The following is a 20,540-nucleotide window of genomic DNA, read 5'->3' as shown; positions in this document are numbered from 1 at the left end:
AGCGCATCAAAGAGATCGAGGCCGAGATGGCCCGAACCCAGAAGAACAAGGCTACCGAGTACCATTTGGGTCAGCTCAAGGCGAAACTGGCCAAACTCCGCAGTCAATTGTTAGAAGGGCCGACGGCTGGAGGTGGAGGAGGAAAAGGCGATGGCTTCGATGTGGGACGCTACGGTGACGCTCGAGTGGCTTTGATAGGCTTTCCGTCAGTGGGGAAGTCTACGCTTCTGACAAGCATGACTGGTGTAAACAGCGAAGTCGGAGCCTATGACTTCACTACGCTGACATGCGTTCCCGGAGTCTACACATTTAACGACACCAAGGTGCAGCTGCTGGACTTGCCTGGAATCATTGAGGGCGCTGCTGATGGTCGTGGCAGAGGTCGCCAGGTTATCTCCACAGCGAAATCAAGCGATGTGATCCTCATGGTGCTGGACGCCACAAAAGATGATGTCCAGCGACGGTTACTGGAGAAAGAACTGCATTCCGTGGGTATCCGGCTGAATCGAGAGCCCCCGCGCCTGTCAATTCAGAAGAAGAAGACCGGCGGCGTGACCGTGGGGTCAAACTGCACGCTTACGAAGCTAAACGACAAGATGATTTGCACGCTGCTCAAGGAATACAAAATCCACAATGCAGATGTGACCATCTTCGAGGACTGCAGTGTGGACGACTTCATCGATGGCATCGAGGGAAATCGCAAGTACGTGAAGTGCATTTACGCCTACAACAAGATCGACATGCTCACGGCAAAACAAGTAGACGCGTTGGCCCGCCGTGACAACCATGTCGTCATCTCCAGCTCGTTGAACTGGAACATTGACACACTGAAGCAGAGACTCTGGGACAACCTCGAGTTGGTCAGGGTCTACACCAAGAAGAGAGGCCAGTACCCTGACTTCGACGACCCCATCATTCTGACCCCGCAAAGGGGCGGATCCTCAGTGGAGAACGCTGTGCGCCATGTCCACAAGGACCTGCTGAAGGATTTCAAGTCGGGTTTCGTGTGGGGCACTAGCGTGCGCTATATTCCGATGCAAGTGGGTTTGAACCATGTTTTGGCCGATGAGGATGTGTTGCAGGTGATGAAAAAGTAATGTACACCTCATATGTCATCATAATCTATGTGGGGTTCGATGCAATGACGTCAGACTGATTAATTTTTCGTCATAAACTACGATTTTCAGAATGCCATCAAAGCATGCGTCTCGACAATCGAGAGGACAGCGTGGCGAGTGAGTGGATCCATCGACCGAAACACAGACTAACTCCACCAACATCTTTTTCCCAAGCCGACGACTCATCCTGCCATTCGCCGCGCCATAAGAGTAAGCGACGCGAGGTCCGCAAAAGTCTCATCATCACCCCGTCCAACCGATCAATGGCGACTCCCTTATTCGCCGGAGTGCAGCAATCGAATGCGCAAGCAAATGCGATGGTCGAGCATGACAACGGGTTCATGGCAAGGATTTTCCAAGATCGACACTCTTCCAAGCCTTCCGCGGCTGAAGCCTCATCGCCTCCTCAACTATCTGCGACCTCAGTCAATATCGAGGATTGTGCCCTACAACAGAGGGTGGAGCATCTGAGGAACCCTTGCATTGACGCCAGGGACCAGGTCGTTCGCGAACTTTGCTCAGAAATCGAGGGTCAGAACTGTCAACTAGCAGTTGGGGACGTCTCCGGGCTGGGTTCGGAACTCGACAGCAACCTTCGCCAAGAGATCCGGGATCCGACTTTCGCCCTTGAGAGGCTGCCTGCCACGCAAACAGCGCTGGTGAAGAACGTCGCCCAGGCTGCCGAGCAGTTCGGCAGGAACAGCCGGCAGCATGTCGACGCATTTTCAGTCGCAGTGGACGTTGGAGCCTCGAAGTATTCTTGCCTCGACGGCGCCTACGACTTGCCAGTGGACAAGCTAAAGCGGACTCTGCCGTTAAGCGACGTCGAAAGCGGACTACTGGAGCTGGTGGTCTCTGAAACCATCGCAGGCGACGTGTCTGTGTCCAGTCCGCCATTATTGAAGCTTCATTGCCTTGAAATGATGAACCGCGCCTTGACTACCCCTGAGTCCGCTCCTGGAGCTCTCGAGGTTGTCGAGCGGAACAATGTTCACGTGCTTGTCGATGAGGTGCTTGGTCATGGTGAAGAAGAGAAGCCTGAGGTAACTGCGGCAGCTACAGAGTTTGCACTGCATCTGCAGAACTCTAGTCAGGGTAAACGCCTGGCACAGACCACCTCGAACATTTGTGAAATGACCACCGCCACCGCCCCCATACCCAGCGTGGTCAACGTAATGCGACGGAATCCTCGTAGGCAGACGGACGCGACGGATGTCGCGACGCTTTCCTCGGAGGTATCCTCCTTGCAGCAGCTGTTCCAACGCATTGCCAACGCCTGCTCGAAGCCAGGCACCTCCTCTGCTGAAAAGGTCAAGTTGCTGGCCACCGGTTGCAGAACGGTGAACGACCTGGTCCATAAGGAGAAGGCTACCTTGCTGATACAAGCCGAGGTGAACCAGTTGACACTGGAGATCGCCAAGGCCAACCGCGGCGACCCTCAGATTCAGGGTCACTGCTTCGAGATACTAGCTGAATGCGCTAATGTATCGCCAGCCGCACGCGTTTGGGTAATGGACAACTGCCTCACCGCAGTTGACCCCTCGATTCTTTCAGAGAACGAGAAGGCTGCAGACTCGTACGTGGAGATCGTCGAGGATCTATGTATGCTCAACGTGCTTCAAAGGTCCACTGTTGATCTTAAAGAGGTCGAGAGAAATCTCAACACGTTGAAGATGGCTGAGTTCGCTGATGAAGCCGGGCTGGATTTGACCGAAAGGATTGACCACGTACTGTCGCAGTTGAACCGTACAGAGGGCAAGATGACTCTCAAGGATGTTTACGGTCTTCTCGTGGTTAAGAACCAATCCCAAGCGTCTATTCTTGTCAGCAGCGTCAAAAGCGTTCGACGCCTTCTGGAGTACTGTATTCAAACTATGGACGGCTATACGAAGATGGAGCTGGACGCCCTGGATGCGTATGGCACAGACTACATGTACGGGTGCATGTGCTACCAACTGCTAGCCGAGGCGCCAGAGAATCAGAGAGTATTGATTTCAAGAAATATCCATGTGCAGCTCACATGCTGCCTGCAACGGCAGCACAACGAGCAGATCGTCCAGCATGCAGTGATCACTTTGGTGGACCTTCTGCAGAAGACGGAAGACGGGAGCATGGTGGCAGCCCTACTTGCCAACCACGACCTTCCTACCCTGCTGACCTCTGTTCTACGACGAGGTCGGCAGTATACTGAGATGGATACCTTTGACGAGATAGAAGATATGGTTGTTCCGCGCGTCAGCCTCGTGAGGCTGTTGGCTCGTGACCGAGGCGTATTCCAAGGAACAAATATCTTGGAGCAACTATTGAAGACCTGGGAGCTGTATGACGAGTATTGGTATGGTCGTGCTCCGAGAGTTAACACTATCGAAGATCTTAACAAGCTTTCATCCAAGCAACGAAACGCCGTCCGCAAGGAGAAAATGAAGAAGCGGAAGTCGATACTGCCAAGAGGCCTCGTATTCAAGAAGGCTAACATCGATAAGGACGACGTCCCTAGCCCGACGCACAATGCTAACATATCTCCGCTTGAACGCCGTAAATCCGTTGTCGCTGCCGTCGCTATGGAGCAGGTGGAGCACGGGAACGTTACGAAGAAGGATGCCTCCAGATTGGTCCGTCGCGCATCCATGGCCAGCATCAACCAGCCGCCAGGTCTGGCTAGGAGGCAGTCTATGACCGGATCCGTAATGAGTGCTGGCCCTGGGAAGTTGGAGGGCCTTAAGCGGCGCATGTCTTTGATCCCGGCTCCGACGCCGGCACCTGTGGAACCGAATAAGAATAGGGCGTCAGCGATGCAAAGACGAGGGTCGTACGTCGACACTGGTTGTGTGCAGGCAGCAGACAAGAAGGCTAAGGAGATGGGTTTTATGGACAGCGACGACGAGTTGTCTGGCGCCCAGACTGCACGTTCAGGGCGCTCATTCCGAACGACGCAGACATCTCGCTCTCGAACGCAGAACTTTGAGTCCACTCTATTCGTGTCGAAGATGTTGGAAGCCATCTTCGGAGCCATGAGATCTGTGGTTACTCTCGGAAAGATCAGCTACATGAAGAGCCAGAATGTAGGTCTCAGGCTCCTAGGTGTTGTGGTTGACACCCAGGCTCCTCCACCAGCCTTGCCTGACGTACTGTTCCTGCTGGGTTTTCTCACTGGCGATGCTGAACAGAAACAAGACTTGGGTAATGCCGGAGCCGTATCTCGCATTATCGATCTCATCAAGCGAGCCTATAAGTACAACGGTCCTTGCGTCTCCGAAGTCGTGGCTAACAGCTGTCTAACCCTCGCTTCTCTGGTGGTCAACCACCTCCAGAACATCCACAATTTCGCTCAGTGCAAGGGCAACGAGATGATCGCCAGCGTTTTACGCACCAGGGGCGCGATGAACGACGCGCGTAGCGTCAACGCTGCTGCAGCTCTGATCTGCAATCTGTGTTTCAAGCACGAGAGCATGAAGAAGGATCTGGGTCAGGATGGATGCTGCGAGGCGTTGGTGGAGGCTCTGAAGAACTACAGGGGGAGTGACAGCTCAGATGGTAGCAAGTCAACTATTGCATCGCTCTTCAAGGCCATAGGCAACATGGCGCTGAACCAGCACAATATGGAACGCTTTCTCGAGTCCAACGTGGAAGTCGCCTTCGAAAAATTCCTTTCGAGCGTTTCGGTCCAGACCGATATTCTCACGATGTCCTCCTGTATGCTCACTCTCAGTAACCTTGTCATTGAGAAAGACAATATGCAGAGGTTCGAGAATGTCGTCTGCCCGATCCTTTCCGTCCTGCGACGGCAGACACACTGCAACGTAGAGGTTCACCGGTGGGCCTTCGAAACCTGCGGTCACCTCTGCCGATGGCCGCCCAACGCGAAAGCATTCACAAAGAATGACGGGATTACGACGGTGTTGAGCATCTTGCCGTATCTTGAGGACGTTCCCGTGCTGCAGTCGTCCGTGGTCTATCTTCTGGGCGTCCAGATGACGGATTTGGACAACATCCATCTGCTCCTCGACAAGGAAGTCTTCACATTCATGAGGAAAATTCTTTTAAACTTCCTGAAGTACAAGGAGGAGATGCTGGACATGCCAGTTGAGAAGGCCCGAGAGAACATCGTACTGAACACCACGCTGCCTCTGTCGTGTCTTCGGTGCATGGGGCGCATTTTCATCGAGAAGTTTGCGTGTATGGCTGCGTACGAAGCTGGACTGTTCGATCTGCTGGTAAGATGCCTGCCAGTCGTAGTCGACCAAAGCATGGTCAGCTATGAGGTCATCCGCTTGCTACTCACCTTCATATTCCACTGGCAGTCTGATGAACCTGCAAGACCCGAGGTTGATGCCGATAAGGTGGTGAAGACGGTCTACGACGCCTGTCAAGAACTCGACTGGGAGGGGTGGGAGCACGTGGCAGAGGGAACCAACCCCAACGAGACTGTCGCCAACACCCCTTGGAATCGATTCCGAATCAAAGGTTGCGACCCGCCGTTGAAGAAAGCAGCGCACATCAAGCCCCCGCCTGGAGCGCGGGCATGGCAGATGCTCGGACTGACTGAGGAGAAAGTCGGGAGCATCGTGCGAGATGTGCGCCGTGCCGTGGGTAATCCTCGTGGACACCGAAACTACCGTCTGCAGCGCGTGGGAATCGGAGCTCTCTCGTACTTCGCAGGAGAGAAGGTAGCCACGGCGGCTTTTCTAGAGCGACTAGACCCACCAGACGAGGTCCCGATGATCGGCGAGGACAAGCCCGCTGGCGAGCCAGGTATGCAGCGGAGGAAGTCTGTAGTTGAACGTATTTTCAAGAAAGACGAATCTGAGAAGAAGGATACACCCTACATTGTTGGCGATCGCAAGCCCAAGGATTCTTATGGCGTTACTGACATTATCCGAGAGGCGCTGAATAACGTTGGCTTCGACATTGGACTGGTCTACTCGGCCTATCATCTGATGGACAATTTGACCTGGGCTGCACTGGGCGACGAAGACAAGACGATTCTCCTTGCTGATGGTCCCCTTCTGGACGTGATGAAGGTGCACACGATGCAAGGCGAGAAGGAGGAGCTCATCGCTTGTGCCAGGTCTGTGCGGTTCTACAGCCGCTTCCTAAAGTCAGGCGGCATGGTCGAGGACGAAGAAGCAGCCCTTGCTCGCGAGAACATGCTGAAACAGCAACAGGATAAAGAGGAGAAGAAATCGCGTCGTCATCGCCGAAGTCGTACAAAGAAAAGCGATGGCGACGTGGCTGCGGAGCCCGCTCCCTCTAAGAGTTTCAAAACTATGAAGTCCTCATTCGCTCCTGGAGGACTCGGCAAGTTCCGTCTCCTAAACGTCAACGATCTGCACGTGATGCGGGAAGTGGCTATCGACAACTACGATTTGCAGCTGTCAGGATATTTCGACAACCCTTATCCAGACGGAGTTCAGTCGTTGTCACCAGAAGCCAGAGCTAAGCTTCGCCGGGGTGGCCACGCGCATTGCGTAGAAAACGGGGAGAAGAAGATTCTGCACTGGCGCTCTTCGCACGACCTGCTGGTGCTGGAGTGGAAGACGCTTGCTCTCAAGACCAAGGACAAAACAATCGATCCGAACTACCCCTACCGAGTGGCCATATCTAGGTTGGCAGGCATTAAAAGAGGTCTGGGAACAGCGGAGCTGCAGCAGGAGGCCAAGAAGGATGTTTTGATCAGCGGAGGCAACTGTTTCGCAGTAATTGGACCTCCCCTTCCCACGCATCCTCAAGGCATGGTGCTCAGCATAGTCTGCTCAACCAAGGGCAAGAGAGATGAATTCTTGTCAGATGTTACGATGTGGAGAGAAGCAGCCGCTTTTGGATTTAGATGAGTGTTTTTTAATTTTGCTCATTTGCGGGTCTATCAATCACAAACCGCACGCCACGACCGAGGGTCCGTGCGTCCCCTAAGCGAAGTTCCGGTGCTGAATGCGACGCTCACCGCCTTCACGACGACATCACGGCGACCTCTCAATAAACAGAGCCCTCCCCCTCCGACCAGACGACTACCTCCTCTGCGCCTACCTCTGTGCTTGATCGAGACCAGACTTTTCCCACACCAGACCAGAGCATCCCCAAAGCAGATATTGCGGCCCTGTTTTCATAATTATCTGCTGACCGCGCAGGAACATCTGGTGGAGACGGCACAGACTCAGAGTCTCAGAGTCTCGGTGCCATCATCTCAGAGTCATCTGGTGGAGTCTCCGAGCCATCCACTGCTGACCATGCAGAAGCAGCGTCATCTGATGGCGCCTGTGCCGTCTCAGTCTCAGAGTCATCTGGTGGAGTCTGTGCCGTCTCAGTCTCAGAGCCATCCGCTGCTGACCATGCAGGAGCAGCGTCATCTGATGGCGCTTGTGCCATCTCCGTATCAGAGTCATCTGATGGAGTCTCCGAGCCATCCGCTGCTGACCATGCAGAAGCAGCGTCATCTGATGGCGCCTGTGCCGTCTCAGTCTCAGAGTCATCTGGTGGAGTCTGTGCCGACTCAGTCTCAGAGCCAGCCGCTGCAGAAGCAACAGAAGCGAGAACAGTGTATGATGGAGTTCGTGCAATCTCAAGAGACCCAGTCCACAAATGAAGTCTTCACGCCGATGGTGACCCTATTCAGGCGAAGAAAGCCGGCAGGTTTTTACAGTCGACTCAAGAACAACCTTAAGCCTCTACGCCGGGACCCTCTCAGACTCCTTCACACTCGAATAAATCCGAAGCCAAGCTTTGCACATCTGATCAACTGCTTCCCTCTGAAAGATGAAGACCTCCGGAAGGTGAGAGCTCCAACGGCTCCAGGGAAATATTGCCACCCCTTGCTACGAGATCTTGTTTGGAAATATGACGCCACCACCAGTCTGATGGCGAAAGCCATCAGAGGCTTTTCATGCGATTACTATGCGACTAATAATTGAGCACCAACGTATACTTGCGCTGTGCAGCCTGCACCAATTTCGCATGCCCTCACGCACTAACGCGTACGACACGCGACTGATCCGCGGCATCCTCATTCTGGGGTTGTTGGGTACTTTGCTGATCTGCACATTCATGCTCAACTTCGTGCCCTACTGGCACTACCAGGTGATATATCTCCCTGGCGGCCTCGGTGTGGAGTTCAGCTCCGACTTGTACGAGGTCACCCTAGCCTCTGAGTGCAACCCTCTGTGGCACACTGCCCCCAAATGGATCAGCAAGCTCACCGCGAAGATAACGATCATCCCATCCATCTGTCGGTGGCTGGTCAGTGCTTACGACGGTCTCGACCTATACACCGCGAGCGTTAGCGCCTGCCGCGATGACGCCTTGGGAATCACAGTTCTGCAAAATTCCCTGTGCGACACTATGCAGCGGCTGGCCACGGCCGCCACGATTGTAAAGCTGGGTCTAGTTGTCAGTTTGGCGTTCATGGCGCTGGCTATCGTGTGCACTTTCGTCTGGGTGTTCATCCATGGGACGTTGCGCGTGAGACAGATGATTATTGTGGCTCAGCTGTTCTCGCTCCTAGCCTTGAGTTTGTCAATCTTTTTGGACCGGGTCTTTGGACCTTCCATCACACAAGAGACGTTCCTGTCGCTGTTCTACGCCGCATTTGTGCTGTTCGAGGAGGCGCCGGCGTACTCTATCCATCTGGGGTTCTTTGCCTTCTGCACTATGGCGATAGTGGATTTTATCTGCTTCCTACTGGTCCCTAGCATCATCAGCGAGAAACTCTGCGTTGATAGTGTTAGGTTCAACAAGCATCTACGGGACCATGAAATTATGCAGGCCCTGACGGCAGAGGAGAAGTTTGATAGACAAGAGAGAATTGACGCTGCAGGATCAAAGGGAGAGGCGGCGTACCTGGCAGCCGCTCTAGTGGAAGAGGGTGACCGGCTAGGCCGGTTGCATAAAGCTGTAGGGGAGCGAGAGAAGAAGCGACGATGGTTTTAGTGAAATGTCCACTTATCCTCAATTGAACCTACAATTTCGGAGAACGTGTTGCCTTCTCGAGGTCGTTTCAACTTGGCCAGACATGAGAACGTGCGCGGAACCTGGTTGGACAGGCGCTTCATGAATAGGGAGTACCGTGTGGCACCATTACGAACTCGGTAGGACATCTCTGTTACTGCCACCATGTTCAGTACGCGGCAAAGGCCGGCAGTGCGGATAATGTAGTAGATGTCAAGCCAGTTGCTCTCGAAGGCGATATTCAGGTGCGTACATAGACACCCAACCAACAAGAGTAAGAAGTGTCTCTGCTTATCGCGCAACGGTAGACCGTTGATATTCTCGGGAACTGGCAGGGAATTACCTGAGAGAAGGACATCCTTCGCCTGTCCAGTCAGGGTCTCCCAGCCAGGTCGATCGACGACATTGCGGGTGGCCTTCTCGGCAAGCTTCAGAGACTCTCGAGGCATTAGGTCGGTTTGGCTCGTGGTGTGGTGGAATCGGAGCTGAACCGCATCCAAAAACGGAAAGGACGGTTGGTTTCGCAACGCCTTCAGCGGCGTGGCTTTAGGGGATTCGCGAAGCACAAGCGGCCCTCTGACGTTGTAGAAGTAGACGTGTATGAAACGGGTGAGTTCGGGGTGAAAGGAGTACAGCTTCTCTATCTCGATGATGTCGCACTCAAAAACCGACCTAGCAAGGTCAATTAGGTCCGAGACCACTGTGTTCCGGGGCAGGAAGCAGACCACGTTCTCTGCCACACGTTTGGCAGAGCGGCACATCTCAACAAACTCGTTGCTCGCCTGAAAGACGTCTGATTCGCGGTACTCGCCCCCACCCCACGGCGGACTCATGTAGAGGTAATCGAAGCGACAGCCCTTGTAACGAAATCCGAGATCTTCAGGGCACCTGGATACTGAAGCACGTTCCACATCTATAGCCTTTTCCAACTCGTAAGCCCACAGGTTCATGTCGCGCACGTGCAGGTCAACGCTGTCATCAACTCCGTAGATCTGGGCATTATGGCGCAGCATGCCGATCCGCGCTGCCGAGATGTCGACGCCAGACGTTTTGAGGCCCATCTTGGCGAAGGAGATCACGTTACCGCCCACACCGCAGCAGGCGTCCACCGCGGTGACTGTAGGCCCGGCTCCTCCAGCTTTGCGCAGGCGGAGAGAAAGGTGGTCAGCTACCGCCTCGGGAGTGGTTTCCTCGAAGGCACCAGTGTCGTACTGGATTCCACAGTCAAACTTCGAGAACATGTCATAGCGTCGGTTCCATCTGTAAGGGGGTATCTCAGGGGGTCTTCGAGACTTGTCACGCAGCGGATTCTGCTGTGGTTCGATGTGCTTTCTGGTCGTAATTAGAAACACGCCATCAATGTTATCAGATTCAGTACCATCATTCCGACTAACCATCAGTGTGCTGAGTGCTAGGCAAACCGGCCCGGGCTCTACTGCCTCGATTGTTACCCGTACAAGCTTGTCCATGACGTGTATTTCCAACAATTACGGCAAGACTTTCTCAGGGCACCAACAAAATTTTTTTTGGGAGTCTGCAAACGCAGACTGGAACTCCGCGACTAGAGATGTCCAATCCGCGTCCTCCTTTCCGAAGGCAGCAGCGGCTCTTATGCGGTCGTGTCGCGTGGATTTCACGAAGGTAACAGCGGCGTTACAACAAGCGAATGCCAGCAGCGCCTGCCAGGTGGGAGCCTCATATTTTTTGGCGATCGTGATAACTTCGGGGTCGGATATCAGGGCTCCTGATCCGAATGGGGAGTAGGCCATGATCAGAATCGAGTGTTGTTCGCAGAACTGCCGCAAGGAGTTTTGATTGAACCGAACATGAAGCTCCACCTGGTTGAATTCAGGCTTCTCCAAGTCTGGTTCCTTCATCATGGCCTCTAGGTGACCTTTTGTGAAGTTGGACACGCCAATCCTCTTCACCTTGCCCTCGGCCTTGAGACGCATTAACTCTCTCCAGGCGGAGTGTCTATGCGACCTCTGTTCAGGTGCAGCTGGAGGCACCTTCGCCGCGGCAGGCCAGTGAAGTAGTAACACGTCAACGTAATCAAGAGCTAGTCTGTCCAAAATCTTCAGAGCAGCATTTCTGGGGCTCTTCATCTCGTAGGGCGAGATCTTGGAAACGACAGTGACGTCAGCACGGCTGCCGCCAGAAGCTAGGAACGCGTTTACGGCCCGCCCAACGCCTTCTTCGTTTTTGTAGATGCTTGCGGTGTCCAGCCACATCATGCCCGCTTTCAGTGCGACTGTGACAGCCGCCTCGGCCTCTTCGTTTGTCATTCGGTACGTACCCAACCCCAAGACCATAATTGCGAGTTCTCATTTCGAAGCAGCAAGTCTACGAACATGCATTTGGTTCTTGATTGCTCTTTGGAGGTCCTGCTTCTGGTTAGTGAGTTGCGAAATCTTCTCAGTGCTGTTGGCCAGGTTCTTCGCGCGCGCCTCCAGTAGTTTCACGGCACTCGCTACGGAGACTTCCGCATGGTATCCAGTGCCGATGTTTATCGTGACGCGGGACTGGGCGCTCGTCTTGCCTTTCAGGTACATGGAGTCAGTCAGCGGGATCAGCATTGGCCGCGAGTTCCGGGATTCCAGTTGCCTGGCCGCATCACAAGAGGCTTGGCACTCCCGTTCCTTCGCCCGGCATTGCTCCAACACCTGCACTAGCTGCTCCAGTTCCTCTTGCGTTTGCTGCTCCACCACAGCAAGTTGGTCAGTTGGGAGTGTTGTGAGCGGCACTGGTTGTGTTCCCATCGCGAATAACGGCGTTTTTGATTGTTCATTCACAGTGATATTTAGAGGCTGTACCTGACAGACCTTCTTCGAGCGTGGCAGGCTGCATGGGGGTAGCATAGTCGACGCCGTGAAAGACACGCTCGGTCCATGGCACCAGGTTGTCATGTGACGCCAAGGTGATTGACTGCGGGCCCAGGCTTACCAGAGCACCCGCTCCAGGCGGCTCTGGGCGGATCTCGGGGAAAGACAAGTCCCATATGTTCAACGATTGTTGCGTACTCCAATCCGTTTCGTCAAGGGCCACCAGCATTTCCCACGGCGTCACGACAGGCCTATCAACATTCAGTCTAAAGTACTTTAGAATCTCCAAGGTAGTAACTGGGCACGCCAGAACCAGCCAAGCATCGATCTGTGTCAACAGCGCTCGAATAATTACCTCAGGAAAGTTCCCCACTTTGGCGTCGTTGACGCTGCCGACTGCAACGGAATACGTGCTGTATCCCCGGCTGCGTAGCAGCTGACGAAGCGCTGAGCGTGTTTCGTTCAGCCTGGCCGTCGCCAGGGAGGTCACCAAGAGTCCTACTCGTTGAGGTGATCGGAGCTTTTCGATGCTAGCCATGCGACTGGAGTAAAACTTAGATAGATGGGAAGAGCAGTCATTCAACTCGGAGGTAGCGATATCCAGCGTGGAGACGGAGCCGACGTCCGTGTAGGCCAAGCTGAACTGCAGCAGAAGAGTATCGATGCTGATCTCCGCTTTGGTGCTGGACCACAGAACCAGCACATCCACCTGGTCATCTGCGGAGGCTAGCACGAAGCCGGAGGTCTGCTTGACGTACGTGTCCCAACCATGCCCACCCGTCACCAGCTCTCTGGGGAGACGACACCGGGTCCCGACAGGAACCTTTGGCATCGCCGTGAGCAGCAGACAGGGCGCGAAACAGAGCAGATTGTGGTTAGGAGCGTCTTGTAAGATTTTGTCGAGGTCTAGGGGTGTGTCTGGCAACACATGAACTGCGTTGATTCCAATGCTTCGTGCAGGAGTAAAACAAGACTCTCCGATATGGAAAACAATGTCCGCGTAGTTCCGTTGAGCTGAAATCATATCCACACAGCAGGAGTTGTAGGGGGAGTCCCCCAGCAGGAACAAGCGAGCAGGATTCGGCCATAAGCCGACTTCGCGTTGCAGAGCGAAAATCACACCTGCATGGCGTGTGTCTGTGAACTGCAGTGCAATACCAGTGTCTTCGGCCTTGCAAAGAGATCTCGTCTTTCTTAGTGCTGTGAGAAGATCCATAATGACTGAATTCTGCAGAGTGGTTCTGGTGGCTGGACCGCCGTGTAGCGGGAAGTCGTCCCTTGCCCAGGTTCTACGTCGAGTGCTGCAGTTGTCGAACGTTGACTGCGCGCTTCTGGAAGCCGACGATTTCGAGCACCAGGAGTACGGATTCGACACCGACGAGTGGAAGGCGGCTCGTGGCGCTGTCGTCGATCGACTGCGCTGCCTATTACAACCGAACCGGACTGTGCTCGTCGTAGACACGTTCCACCTATCTTCGATGCGAAAGCAGGTGGTGCAGGCGCTTGCTGCGTCGCCTGTCGCATGCACCTACCTTCCAGTTGTCTGTGACGCTGGCGACGATGTTTTGATGGCGCGTTGGCGTGTGCGAAGCCAGCGGGTGTCGGTGCCGGAAGCTAAAGTTCTGGACATCGCTTCACGCATCAGACGCGAGTTCGCCCCTAGGCTCGCGGTTGCGAGATGCAGCCTAGTGCAGTGGGAACGCAAGTACTACGTCGTGGTGATGCCTCTTTGTTTCGGACTCTGCGAACTTCTAATGATGTGCATATCGGGGGTTAACGTCGTGAACCCGAAAAAGGTCCGCCAGGTCACCATCACAAGAAAGGATATCTTGGAGAAACGTCTGCGGTGGAATGCTGCCCAAGCTGTCAGGGCAGGACTCGGCGGCCGCGTGGTCGCGCGCCTGAAGAAGCAGGTGCAGCTGGACCGATGCTCTTGTGATGCGGACGTAGACCGCGCATTTGGTAGTTTAGTCCGCCGTTCGACGGAGAGCGTTGGTCAGAATCGAACGCTGGATAGCGAAAACTTGCTCGACCTCAGTGGAATGGGGGAAGGGGGCATCGTGGAGCTGGTCCATGACAGCTAGAACTTCAGTTATCTTCTCCTCCAATATAGACTGTAGGACGGCGACTGCTTGGTCCGCTATGGCATTTGAGACCTGGTCGACTGGACTGAGAAGTAGCGTCAGCAGTTGAAGCGCTGCGCGTGGTGAATGGTTGTACATGCGCGATGGAAACAGCAGATGTTCTGTAGTCATGCCGAGGTCAGCCATCAACGACAGCTTGACCTCTTGCTCTTCGTCGTCGGCCGCTGGGAGAGGCAGCGACAGTGTCAGACTGCTGCTGTCGGGGAAACCAGTATCGCACTGCGAGTACCCAAAGACGGAAGGAGGCCCCAGACTTGCGGCTGGCGGGCAGAAGCAGTAGTAGCGGGCCATCTCCCAGCTCTCGTGAGGTCCGTAACTGAGGAACACCTGCTGATTCGCCTGGATCAGAGCCGGACTTCGAACCGTAAACACCCGAGCGAGTTTCGTGCGCTCACCTCGCAGCACGAGTTCACTGCTGGATCTGTGAACCAGCAACGGGTGCTCAAGTTGACCGGCGGGATGGTGGTTAAACATGTCGATCATGGGCACCACTACCGTTAGCTTCCTTGGAAGCCACAGGAGCACTCGTCCGAGAGAAGTCTGAGTCAACACCTGCTGAGGAATGCTGTACGGATCGCTTTCCTCCACCGTCATCATTTCTAGTCCTGGTAACAATGGATGCGGTGTCCGTCCCTCCGATAGGGGTGGCGCGTCGTGAGCCAGCACGGCAGCTACACTGGGGCTGTCAGGGGCTGACGTGTACAGGTCGTCACTGAAGAGTCCTCGCGTGGGTTCTGCCACAATTGCTGGTGGGGGGGGGTGGTCGACCTCGAAAGCGCGCGACTCAAGAATCCACTTCGCCCAGAAAAATAGAGTGCTTGACATATGAGTCGCCACAAACATCTCAGGCCACAAAGGGCACAACGTGTCTAGGCACCACTGTCGAAAGACCTCAAGGCGAGACTTTGTGTCAACGACTTCTGATCCGAGTCCAGCATGAGGGACCTTTTTCAGGTGGGCACTATCCACCAGAAGGAAGGACGGCTCCATGCCTGGCTCAGGCAGCAGGTCCACCCAACACTTGAAGCGCTCTGGCAGACGGCGACGAATATCAAGGATGTAAAGCAAGAGGCACATTTCAGGTTCGACAACGAATCGTCGGCCGTGAGGGTGTGTGGACTCAGTCTTCATGGCCCAGAGCTCCTGAGCGCCCTTCGTCGTCTCAAGGTGCCCCCCAAGGAGGGTGCACGCGACTTCAGAAAACGCAGGGTCACAGACTGCTGCCCATAGAGAGATGGTTGAACTCTCAGGTACCGTCACGAGAGGCTGCCCCGCCGGGATGGCCTCCCGAGCGCGCACCCCTCGACCCGTGCCTTCGAACGCGTGAAGCTCAATGGACGACGACCACTGAGCCTGCAGGGGGCGAGCCGCAGTTTGCGCGTCCGAGCAGTTGGGAGCAACCAAGGTGTCGTAGACAACAGTCCGTTGAGGAACACCGTGGAACTCCTGGAACTGCAGGATTTCCCCGCGAACATCCTCCAGGAGGCCTTTTATCGCGGCCTGGAGACTTCTCGACAGACCGACGTCCGCCTTCAGCAGCAAGCGAATGACGCTGTAAGGGTAGCAAAGAGACCCGTGAGGCGGCAGAAGCGAGAATTCTCCGAAGACGAAATGCAGCGAGAGACTCAGGATTTGGGCCGCCTCGAACAGCGCCTTCCGGTGGTTGGATACGTTGGACAAGGCGAGGCGCTTCCCCTCGGCGAGCAGCTCCTCGCGAGAAGTCTCCGGGTCCAGCTCCTGCAGAATGTACATGTCCACGTCGGTGAGGAACCAGACACGAAGCCAGTCTACAAGCTGCGCAGCTTGGGTGTCAAGCGTCAGCGGAAAGACGTCCTCCGTCGGCAAGTGCCACTTCTTCATGATCTGCGTCTTCCATGCCAGCCGCGCAATGCCGGAGTGTGCGTTCTCCGCCGGCAGCTTAGGCCTCGGAATCCAAAGCGTCATCTATTGGGGAATATGAACGAGTTGGTCCGTAGGGAAAAGCAGTTGGTTTGGAGGGAATTTGCAGGGTACAGGCTCGTGGAGGTTCTCGGTAAAGGTACATACGGCATGGTTTACAAGGCGATACGACAACAGGGAGCCACACAAGACTTCGTCGCTCTGAAGCGCACATGCCTCACGGAGCAGCTCAAATATGGCGTTCCAGAGACTGCGCTACGAGAAATAAGCATCCTAAAGGACCTCGATCATGAGAATATTCTTCGCGTATCAGGTTTCTCCTGCACAGTGAATCGACTGTACATCGTCTGCGAGCTCCTCGATCTCGACCTTAAGCAGTACATGAAGAGCCAGGCCGAGTTACCCGTCTCTGCGGTGCGCGTGATCATGACGGGAATTCTGCGCGGGCTGGCCCACTGTCACGCCCACCGCGTTCTGCACCGCGACATCAAACCTCACAACGTGCTGGTTTCGGCGAACCTAGACCAAGTTAAACTTGGCGACTTCGGCCTCTCAAGGGGCGCCTTTCCACAGGGTCACGCCCTGACGCAGGAGGTGGTGACGCTGTGGTATCGGGCTCCAGGACTGTTACTTGGCGACAGCGCCTACGATGAGAGCATCGACGTGTGGGCTCTTGGCTGCGTTTTTGCGGAGATGCTGGTTGGGTATCCTGTGTTCGCTGGCGACTCTGAAATCGAGACTCTTTTACTCATATTCAAAGAACTCGGTACCTTGCCTCCAGCTCTTTGGCCGGTCCACGCCAAACAGACGGCCGAATCCTTTCCGCGTCTCCTGCGCCCCGATGCTCCATTTGGGCAGATTGATGACAGCTGCAGCCGGGACCTGCTCTTGAAGCTGCTGGAATACGACCCTGTCAGACGAATCACGTGCAAGCAGGCTCTCGAGCACCCGTTTATCACTGGACTGCCGACCATTCCGAGTCCCCTCTCCGTGCCTACCTTCGAGGAAATGCTACACTCAGAGTTCCCCTTGTACGCACTGCAAACAAGTCTGCCATTGCAGACGGCCCGAGCAGCTGTCGTCGAGTCCAGTGATTAATGTTGTGTTGTCATCTTGTCATGTCTAACGCTATTGTTCTATGCCTCTGGGAACTTTATCCCGCTCCAACTCGTCTACAGTTCACAAATCATTCTTGTGTTTCTCTAAGCCAGCGTGTGATACCGTCCACGGCGCCGAAGTCACGTCGTGGACGGTATCAGACTCCTGGCCTTGAACGCCCACCATTCACCCTTGGTCAGTCTGTTTGTCCTGACAATCCAGCGCTTCCTGTTTTGATGGTGTCAGACTTCTGGCCTTGAAGGTCCACCTTTCATCCATTTGTGTCGTCATCTCGCCAAAAACAGGCTTGTTGGTTTTGACAATCAAGCGTTTCTTGTTTGCGTTCAGTTCTTTGTACAACGGTGTGTAATCCGACTTGATCGTTTGGAAGAAGACTCCGCCTCGGGTGCGGAGGGCGCCTTGAGTGTCACGGCCGTTCCCACTGAGAAAGACAGCCTCCGACTTGGCCACCGCCGCAAGCAAGTGATGCAGCCCTAACGTCTGTAGCAGATAGTAGATTTGGGGCTTCTGGTGGTTGAAGTTCTCCTGGAGGTGGCAGCAGAGCGTGCCCGTTAGCAGCCGCATCAGCTCTGTGTGTTTCTCCGATAGTGACAACTGGCTGAATGCAGCCTGAGGCGAAGCCGACGTTTCGGCGAAACAGGCGTCTTTCATTCCTTCACCATCGCTGGTCATCCACTTGGGGTTGTCGACTTTCTCTTTCAAACGAGTAGTACGATTCACTCTTTTGGCCATGTGCTCTGGGATACAGATGTTTGAGTGCTGCGGGGCACGTTTTAAAGAGACGCCTCGCAAAAAAGGCATGTCAAACCGGTTTCGCAACGCCTTCAGCGGCGTGGCTTCAGAGGATTCGACAAGCCTCTCCCTACCTTTGACATTGTAGAAGTAGACGTGTACGAAACGGATCAAGTCTGGATGAAAGGAGTACAGCTTTTCTATCTCGATGATTTCGCATCTAAAAACCGACCTAGCAAGCATAACCAGCTCCGAAGCGATTGTGGATCTGGGCAGGAAACAAACGACGTGTTCAGCGATGTCCTTAATGGCTCGGAAGATATCTAGTACTTCGCATTCCATTTTCCAGCAATCGTAGTTCTTGTACGCCTCACCACCCCACGGAGGACTTACGAAGGCGAAATCAAAACGCCGGCCTTTGAGCCGGTTGCCGACGTAAGGGGGGAAGAGATGCTCGGCGGGGGTCAGGCTGGCGGCCTCCTGGGCAATGTCGACCTTGACATCCGCAGCCCAGGTGATCACATCAGCTAAGATAAAGTTAATTCGGTCTTCCACTCCATAGATCGCTGCATTGTGACGAGAATGTTGCAGGCGTCGAGGACACATCTCCACCCCTGTCGTTTTCAGCCCCGCCATCGCCAGCTGGATGAGATTGCCACCGACGCCGGAACAGCAGTCTACAACCGTTGGCGTCGCTGACTGACCCCCGATACGAATGAGTCTCTCGGCGGCGTGGGCAGCGACCGCTTCAGGGGTCACTTCCTGCCAAGCATCAGAATCCATAAGAATTCCATCATCGAAGCGGGAGAACAGATCACGCCGCCTCCTGAACCGTCTTGCAGATATCTCATCTGGGACATCCATCTCCTCCTCCTCCGCCGATAGATGCCGTGGGATCGAGCCAATTTGCACGCTGGTGGACAACGCCCCTACAGCGTCCACTTGGGTCCAGTTTCCTATCAAGAGGGACACTGGATCAGGGTCGACTGCGGATAATGGCACTCTAATTGGTGGATCCATAAAGGTCCAAGAAATTCGTGATTTCAATGGCTCTGAAGATTCGAATTGCTGATTGCATGAATCCTTAGATTTACGAGGGCGCGCTGACTCGGATTCAGTGGGAGCCATATTACTCTGGAATACGACCAGGCCAGGCGGTCCACGTAACAGCGCAATCGTTGAATATTATGGAGAAGGTTCCCCGCCCCAGCTACGTCGTGACTCCGGGGCCGTCCCACGTCTTCAACGCCCCGCTGGGTTCTGTGCACAGTCACACCCGAGCGGGCGGACCCCTACGACCCGAGAGAGCTGCACGCTACGCCACCGATTTGGGGTATGTGAGCAGCGCAGGCGTTCATACGCTGCGAATATCCACTCCAAGCGTGGAGATCGACATCAGCGCTGATACACTCCCAGGAATGCAAATCGCACCCTTCCCAGGCCAGTGCCCTCACGAGGCCATGTCCTTCCCAATGCATTCCACTATGGTCCACGTCAACCACAAGCAACACTCCCTGAGCACTTGCAAGCGCCCCGGACTGTGCCCGCGGCCTGGGTGTGAGATTGTCTTGACGAAGGAGGAGACCCTGAAGGTCGAAGAGGACGTCCTCACGCCGAGAAGGCTGACTCACGCTGAATACTTGGAGGGATCATCGGATTGAGTCTTCTCAACCATCTTGGCAGTCAACCATTTCGTATTTGTTAGAAACCTTAGCCATGCAGCAGTCCACACCGCTTCGTCGTCGAAACTGAACTCAATGGGGTAGTTGCCTACAGTGTTGCCAATTACGGCGTAGGGGGGTGAGCCTTCCACAGTATCGGCAAGGAGCACGAATACGTCTAGTAGCGCCTCGAGGCCCGCGTTAAAAGAGCTTGCGGGCGAGTTTAACCTCATCAGGCTGCTGTCCTGCCAGTACAGGGCGAAGGCCTCCTGTGTCGACCGCTCCCCGAACAGCTTCGAGCTGGACCCGCGGACCACCCTTATGCTCGAGCGAGATCCCTGGGGCTGGCACGTGTACTTTTCCAGGCCGGCGACGCCTGTGGCCTTCCGAACCAGGCAGTCGTACAGGTGACAGAGGAAGCCAAGTGCTCGGTTGACCTCGAACCAGGGCACCTGGTCGGCAGCGCCGGCAGGGCGTCGTCCGATACGACAGCTGTTGATGGTGCCGAATGCGTCGGTCTGCCAGATGTGGAAGCCCTCATTGAGCACGCTCATGCTCAGAAGCGACTGTAAATGCTGCGACGTGATACTGAGCTCGACGGTTTTTTGGTGGAGCTGATATTGTATATCGGAGGAGAAAGGATCCGCAACGTTGGAGGGGAGAGGCGGAGGCGTCTTGGCGAATGATGTTTGCCATTCCCTCATGTAACCCTCCAGATCCACATTTTCGGAGAACTCAGATTCCGACTCCTCACCTAGCTCCTCTGGGTCCACCACCACCAAGGGAGGCTCCTGCTGTACTAGAGACGACAGTTTCAAACAGCACTCAAAGCACACCAGCTCAGCCAACCTGCGGCAGTCGTCAGAGAGGTCGTCTGATGGCTCCTGGGCGCCACCACAGTACACACAACTCATAATCGCTTCTTTTTATCTTTGAGAAACTGCTCTCGAGGCGAAATACCAGGCTTTCTGCTAGACAGAAATGTTACGCCCTCGATCAAACATAGTACTGAGGAGCCTTGCAGAGCCTGCTTCAAAGCGTAGCGTGGGCCTGACCGAATTGACGACGTGAACCCAGTCAAGGCACCTGACATCAAAGCGTTAGCAG

At 54.8% G+C, this 20,540-nt stretch overlaps 10 protein-coding genes across 15 annotated transcripts; 4 read left to right on the top strand and 6 right to left on the bottom strand.

The window, feature by feature from the left end:
* Window positions 1-26: 26 nt before the first annotated feature.
* KVP17_002196 (uncharacterized protein) lies at window positions 27-1,097 on the top strand (the record flags this gene model as incomplete). Its single annotated transcript, XM_068518244.1, has 1 exon — window positions 27-1,097. One exon carries the CDS (start codon window positions 27-29, stop codon window positions 1,095-1,097), a length of 1,071 nt encoding a protein of 356 aa, XP_068374687.1.
* Window positions 1,098-1,381: 284 nt separating this feature from the next.
* Window positions 1,382-6,949, top strand: KVP17_002198 (uncharacterized protein; the record flags this gene model as incomplete). 2 transcript variants are annotated; one of them, XM_068518246.1, is made up of 1 exon in its annotated part: window positions 1,382-6,949. In XM_068518246.1, one exon carries the CDS (start codon window positions 1,382-1,384, stop codon window positions 6,947-6,949), a length of 5,568 nt encoding a protein of 1,855 aa, XP_068374689.1. The 2 variants fall into 2 exon arrangements, with proteins under 2 accessions (XP_068374689.1, XP_068374690.1); XM_068518247.1 differs by having other exon boundaries at window positions 1,436-6,949.
* Window positions 6,950-7,342: 393 nt separating this feature from the next.
* Window positions 7,343-9,038, top strand: KVP17_002202 (uncharacterized protein; the record flags this gene model as incomplete). 2 transcript variants are annotated; one of them, XM_068518252.1, is made up of 1 exon in its annotated part: window positions 7,343-8,023. In XM_068518252.1, one exon carries the CDS (start codon window positions 7,343-7,345, stop codon window positions 8,021-8,023), a length of 681 nt encoding a protein of 226 aa, XP_068374695.1. The 2 variants fall into 2 exon arrangements, with proteins under 2 accessions (XP_068374695.1, XP_068374696.1); XM_068518253.1 differs by having other exon boundaries at window positions 8,007-9,038.
* On the bottom strand, window positions 9,035-10,525 carry KVP17_002201 (uncharacterized protein; the record flags this gene model as incomplete). Of its 2 annotated transcripts, XM_068518250.1 has the most annotated exons (2): window positions 9,270-9,343; window positions 9,400-10,453. In XM_068518250.1, the coding sequence occupies 2 exons, from the start codon at window positions 10,451-10,453 to the stop codon at window positions 9,270-9,272; spliced, it is 1,128 nt and encodes a 375-aa protein (XP_068374693.1). The 2 variants fall into 2 exon arrangements, with proteins under 2 accessions (XP_068374694.1, XP_068374693.1); XM_068518251.1 differs by having other exon boundaries at window positions 9,035-10,525.
* An 18-nt stretch (window positions 10,526-10,543) lies between these two features.
* KVP17_002186 (uncharacterized protein) lies at window positions 10,544-11,341 on the bottom strand (the record flags this gene model as incomplete). Its single annotated transcript, XM_068518223.1, has 1 exon — window positions 10,544-11,341. One exon carries the CDS (start codon window positions 11,339-11,341, stop codon window positions 10,544-10,546), a length of 798 nt encoding a protein of 265 aa, XP_068374666.1.
* Window positions 11,342-11,380: 39 nt separating this feature from the next.
* KVP17_002191 (uncharacterized protein) lies at window positions 11,381-13,094 on the bottom strand (the record flags this gene model as incomplete). 3 transcript variants are annotated; one of them, XM_068518235.1, is made up of 2 exons in its annotated part: window positions 11,381-11,799; window positions 11,849-13,094. In XM_068518235.1, the coding sequence occupies 2 exons, from the start codon at window positions 13,092-13,094 to the stop codon at window positions 11,381-11,383; spliced, it is 1,665 nt and encodes a 554-aa protein (XP_068374678.1). The 3 variants fall into 3 exon arrangements, with proteins under 3 accessions (XP_068374678.1, XP_068374677.1, XP_068374679.1); XM_068518234.1 differs by lacking the exon at window positions 11,849-13,094 and having other exon boundaries at window positions 11,381-11,815; XM_068518236.1 differs by lacking the exon at window positions 11,381-11,799 and having other exon boundaries at window positions 11,841-13,094.
* A 751-nt stretch (window positions 13,095-13,845) lies between these two features.
* On the bottom strand, window positions 13,846-15,966 carry KVP17_002182 (uncharacterized protein; the record flags this gene model as incomplete). Its single annotated transcript, XM_068518217.1, has 1 exon — window positions 13,846-15,966. One exon carries the CDS (start codon window positions 15,964-15,966, stop codon window positions 13,846-13,848), a length of 2,121 nt encoding a protein of 706 aa, XP_068374660.1.
* Window positions 15,967-16,071: 105 nt separating this feature from the next.
* Window positions 16,072-17,019, top strand: KVP17_005254 (uncharacterized protein; the record flags this gene model as incomplete). The annotated part of the gene is made up of 1 exon (XM_068515060.1): window positions 16,072-17,019. One exon carries the CDS (start codon window positions 16,072-16,074, stop codon window positions 17,017-17,019), a length of 948 nt encoding a protein of 315 aa, XP_068374707.1.
* Window positions 17,020-17,205: 186 nt separating this feature from the next.
* KVP17_002195 (uncharacterized protein) lies at window positions 17,206-18,792 on the bottom strand (the record flags this gene model as incomplete). The annotated part of the gene is made up of 1 exon (XM_068518243.1): window positions 17,206-18,792. One exon carries the CDS (start codon window positions 18,790-18,792, stop codon window positions 17,206-17,208), a length of 1,587 nt encoding a protein of 528 aa, XP_068374686.1.
* A 607-nt stretch (window positions 18,793-19,399) lies between these two features.
* KVP17_002184 (uncharacterized protein) lies at window positions 19,400-20,347 on the bottom strand (the record flags this gene model as incomplete). Its single annotated transcript, XM_068518220.1, has 1 exon — window positions 19,400-20,347. The coding sequence occupies one exon, from the start codon at window positions 20,345-20,347 to the stop codon at window positions 19,400-19,402; it is 948 nt and encodes a 315-aa protein (XP_068374663.1).
* Window positions 20,348-20,540: the final 193 nt, after the last annotated feature.

Source organism: the organism of the source record quoted next (assembly GCF_019968985.1).
Source record: "MAG: Porospora cf. gigantea B chromosome Unknown PgB_NODE_39_length_58265_cov_127.33, whole genome shotgun sequence".
Lineage (NCBI taxonomy): Eukaryota > Apicomplexa > Conoidasida > Eugregarinorida > Porosporidae > Porospora > Porospora cf. gigantea B.
The sequence above is the reverse complement of the archived record's forward strand: the minus strand, read 5'-3'. Positions and strand labels throughout refer to the sequence as shown.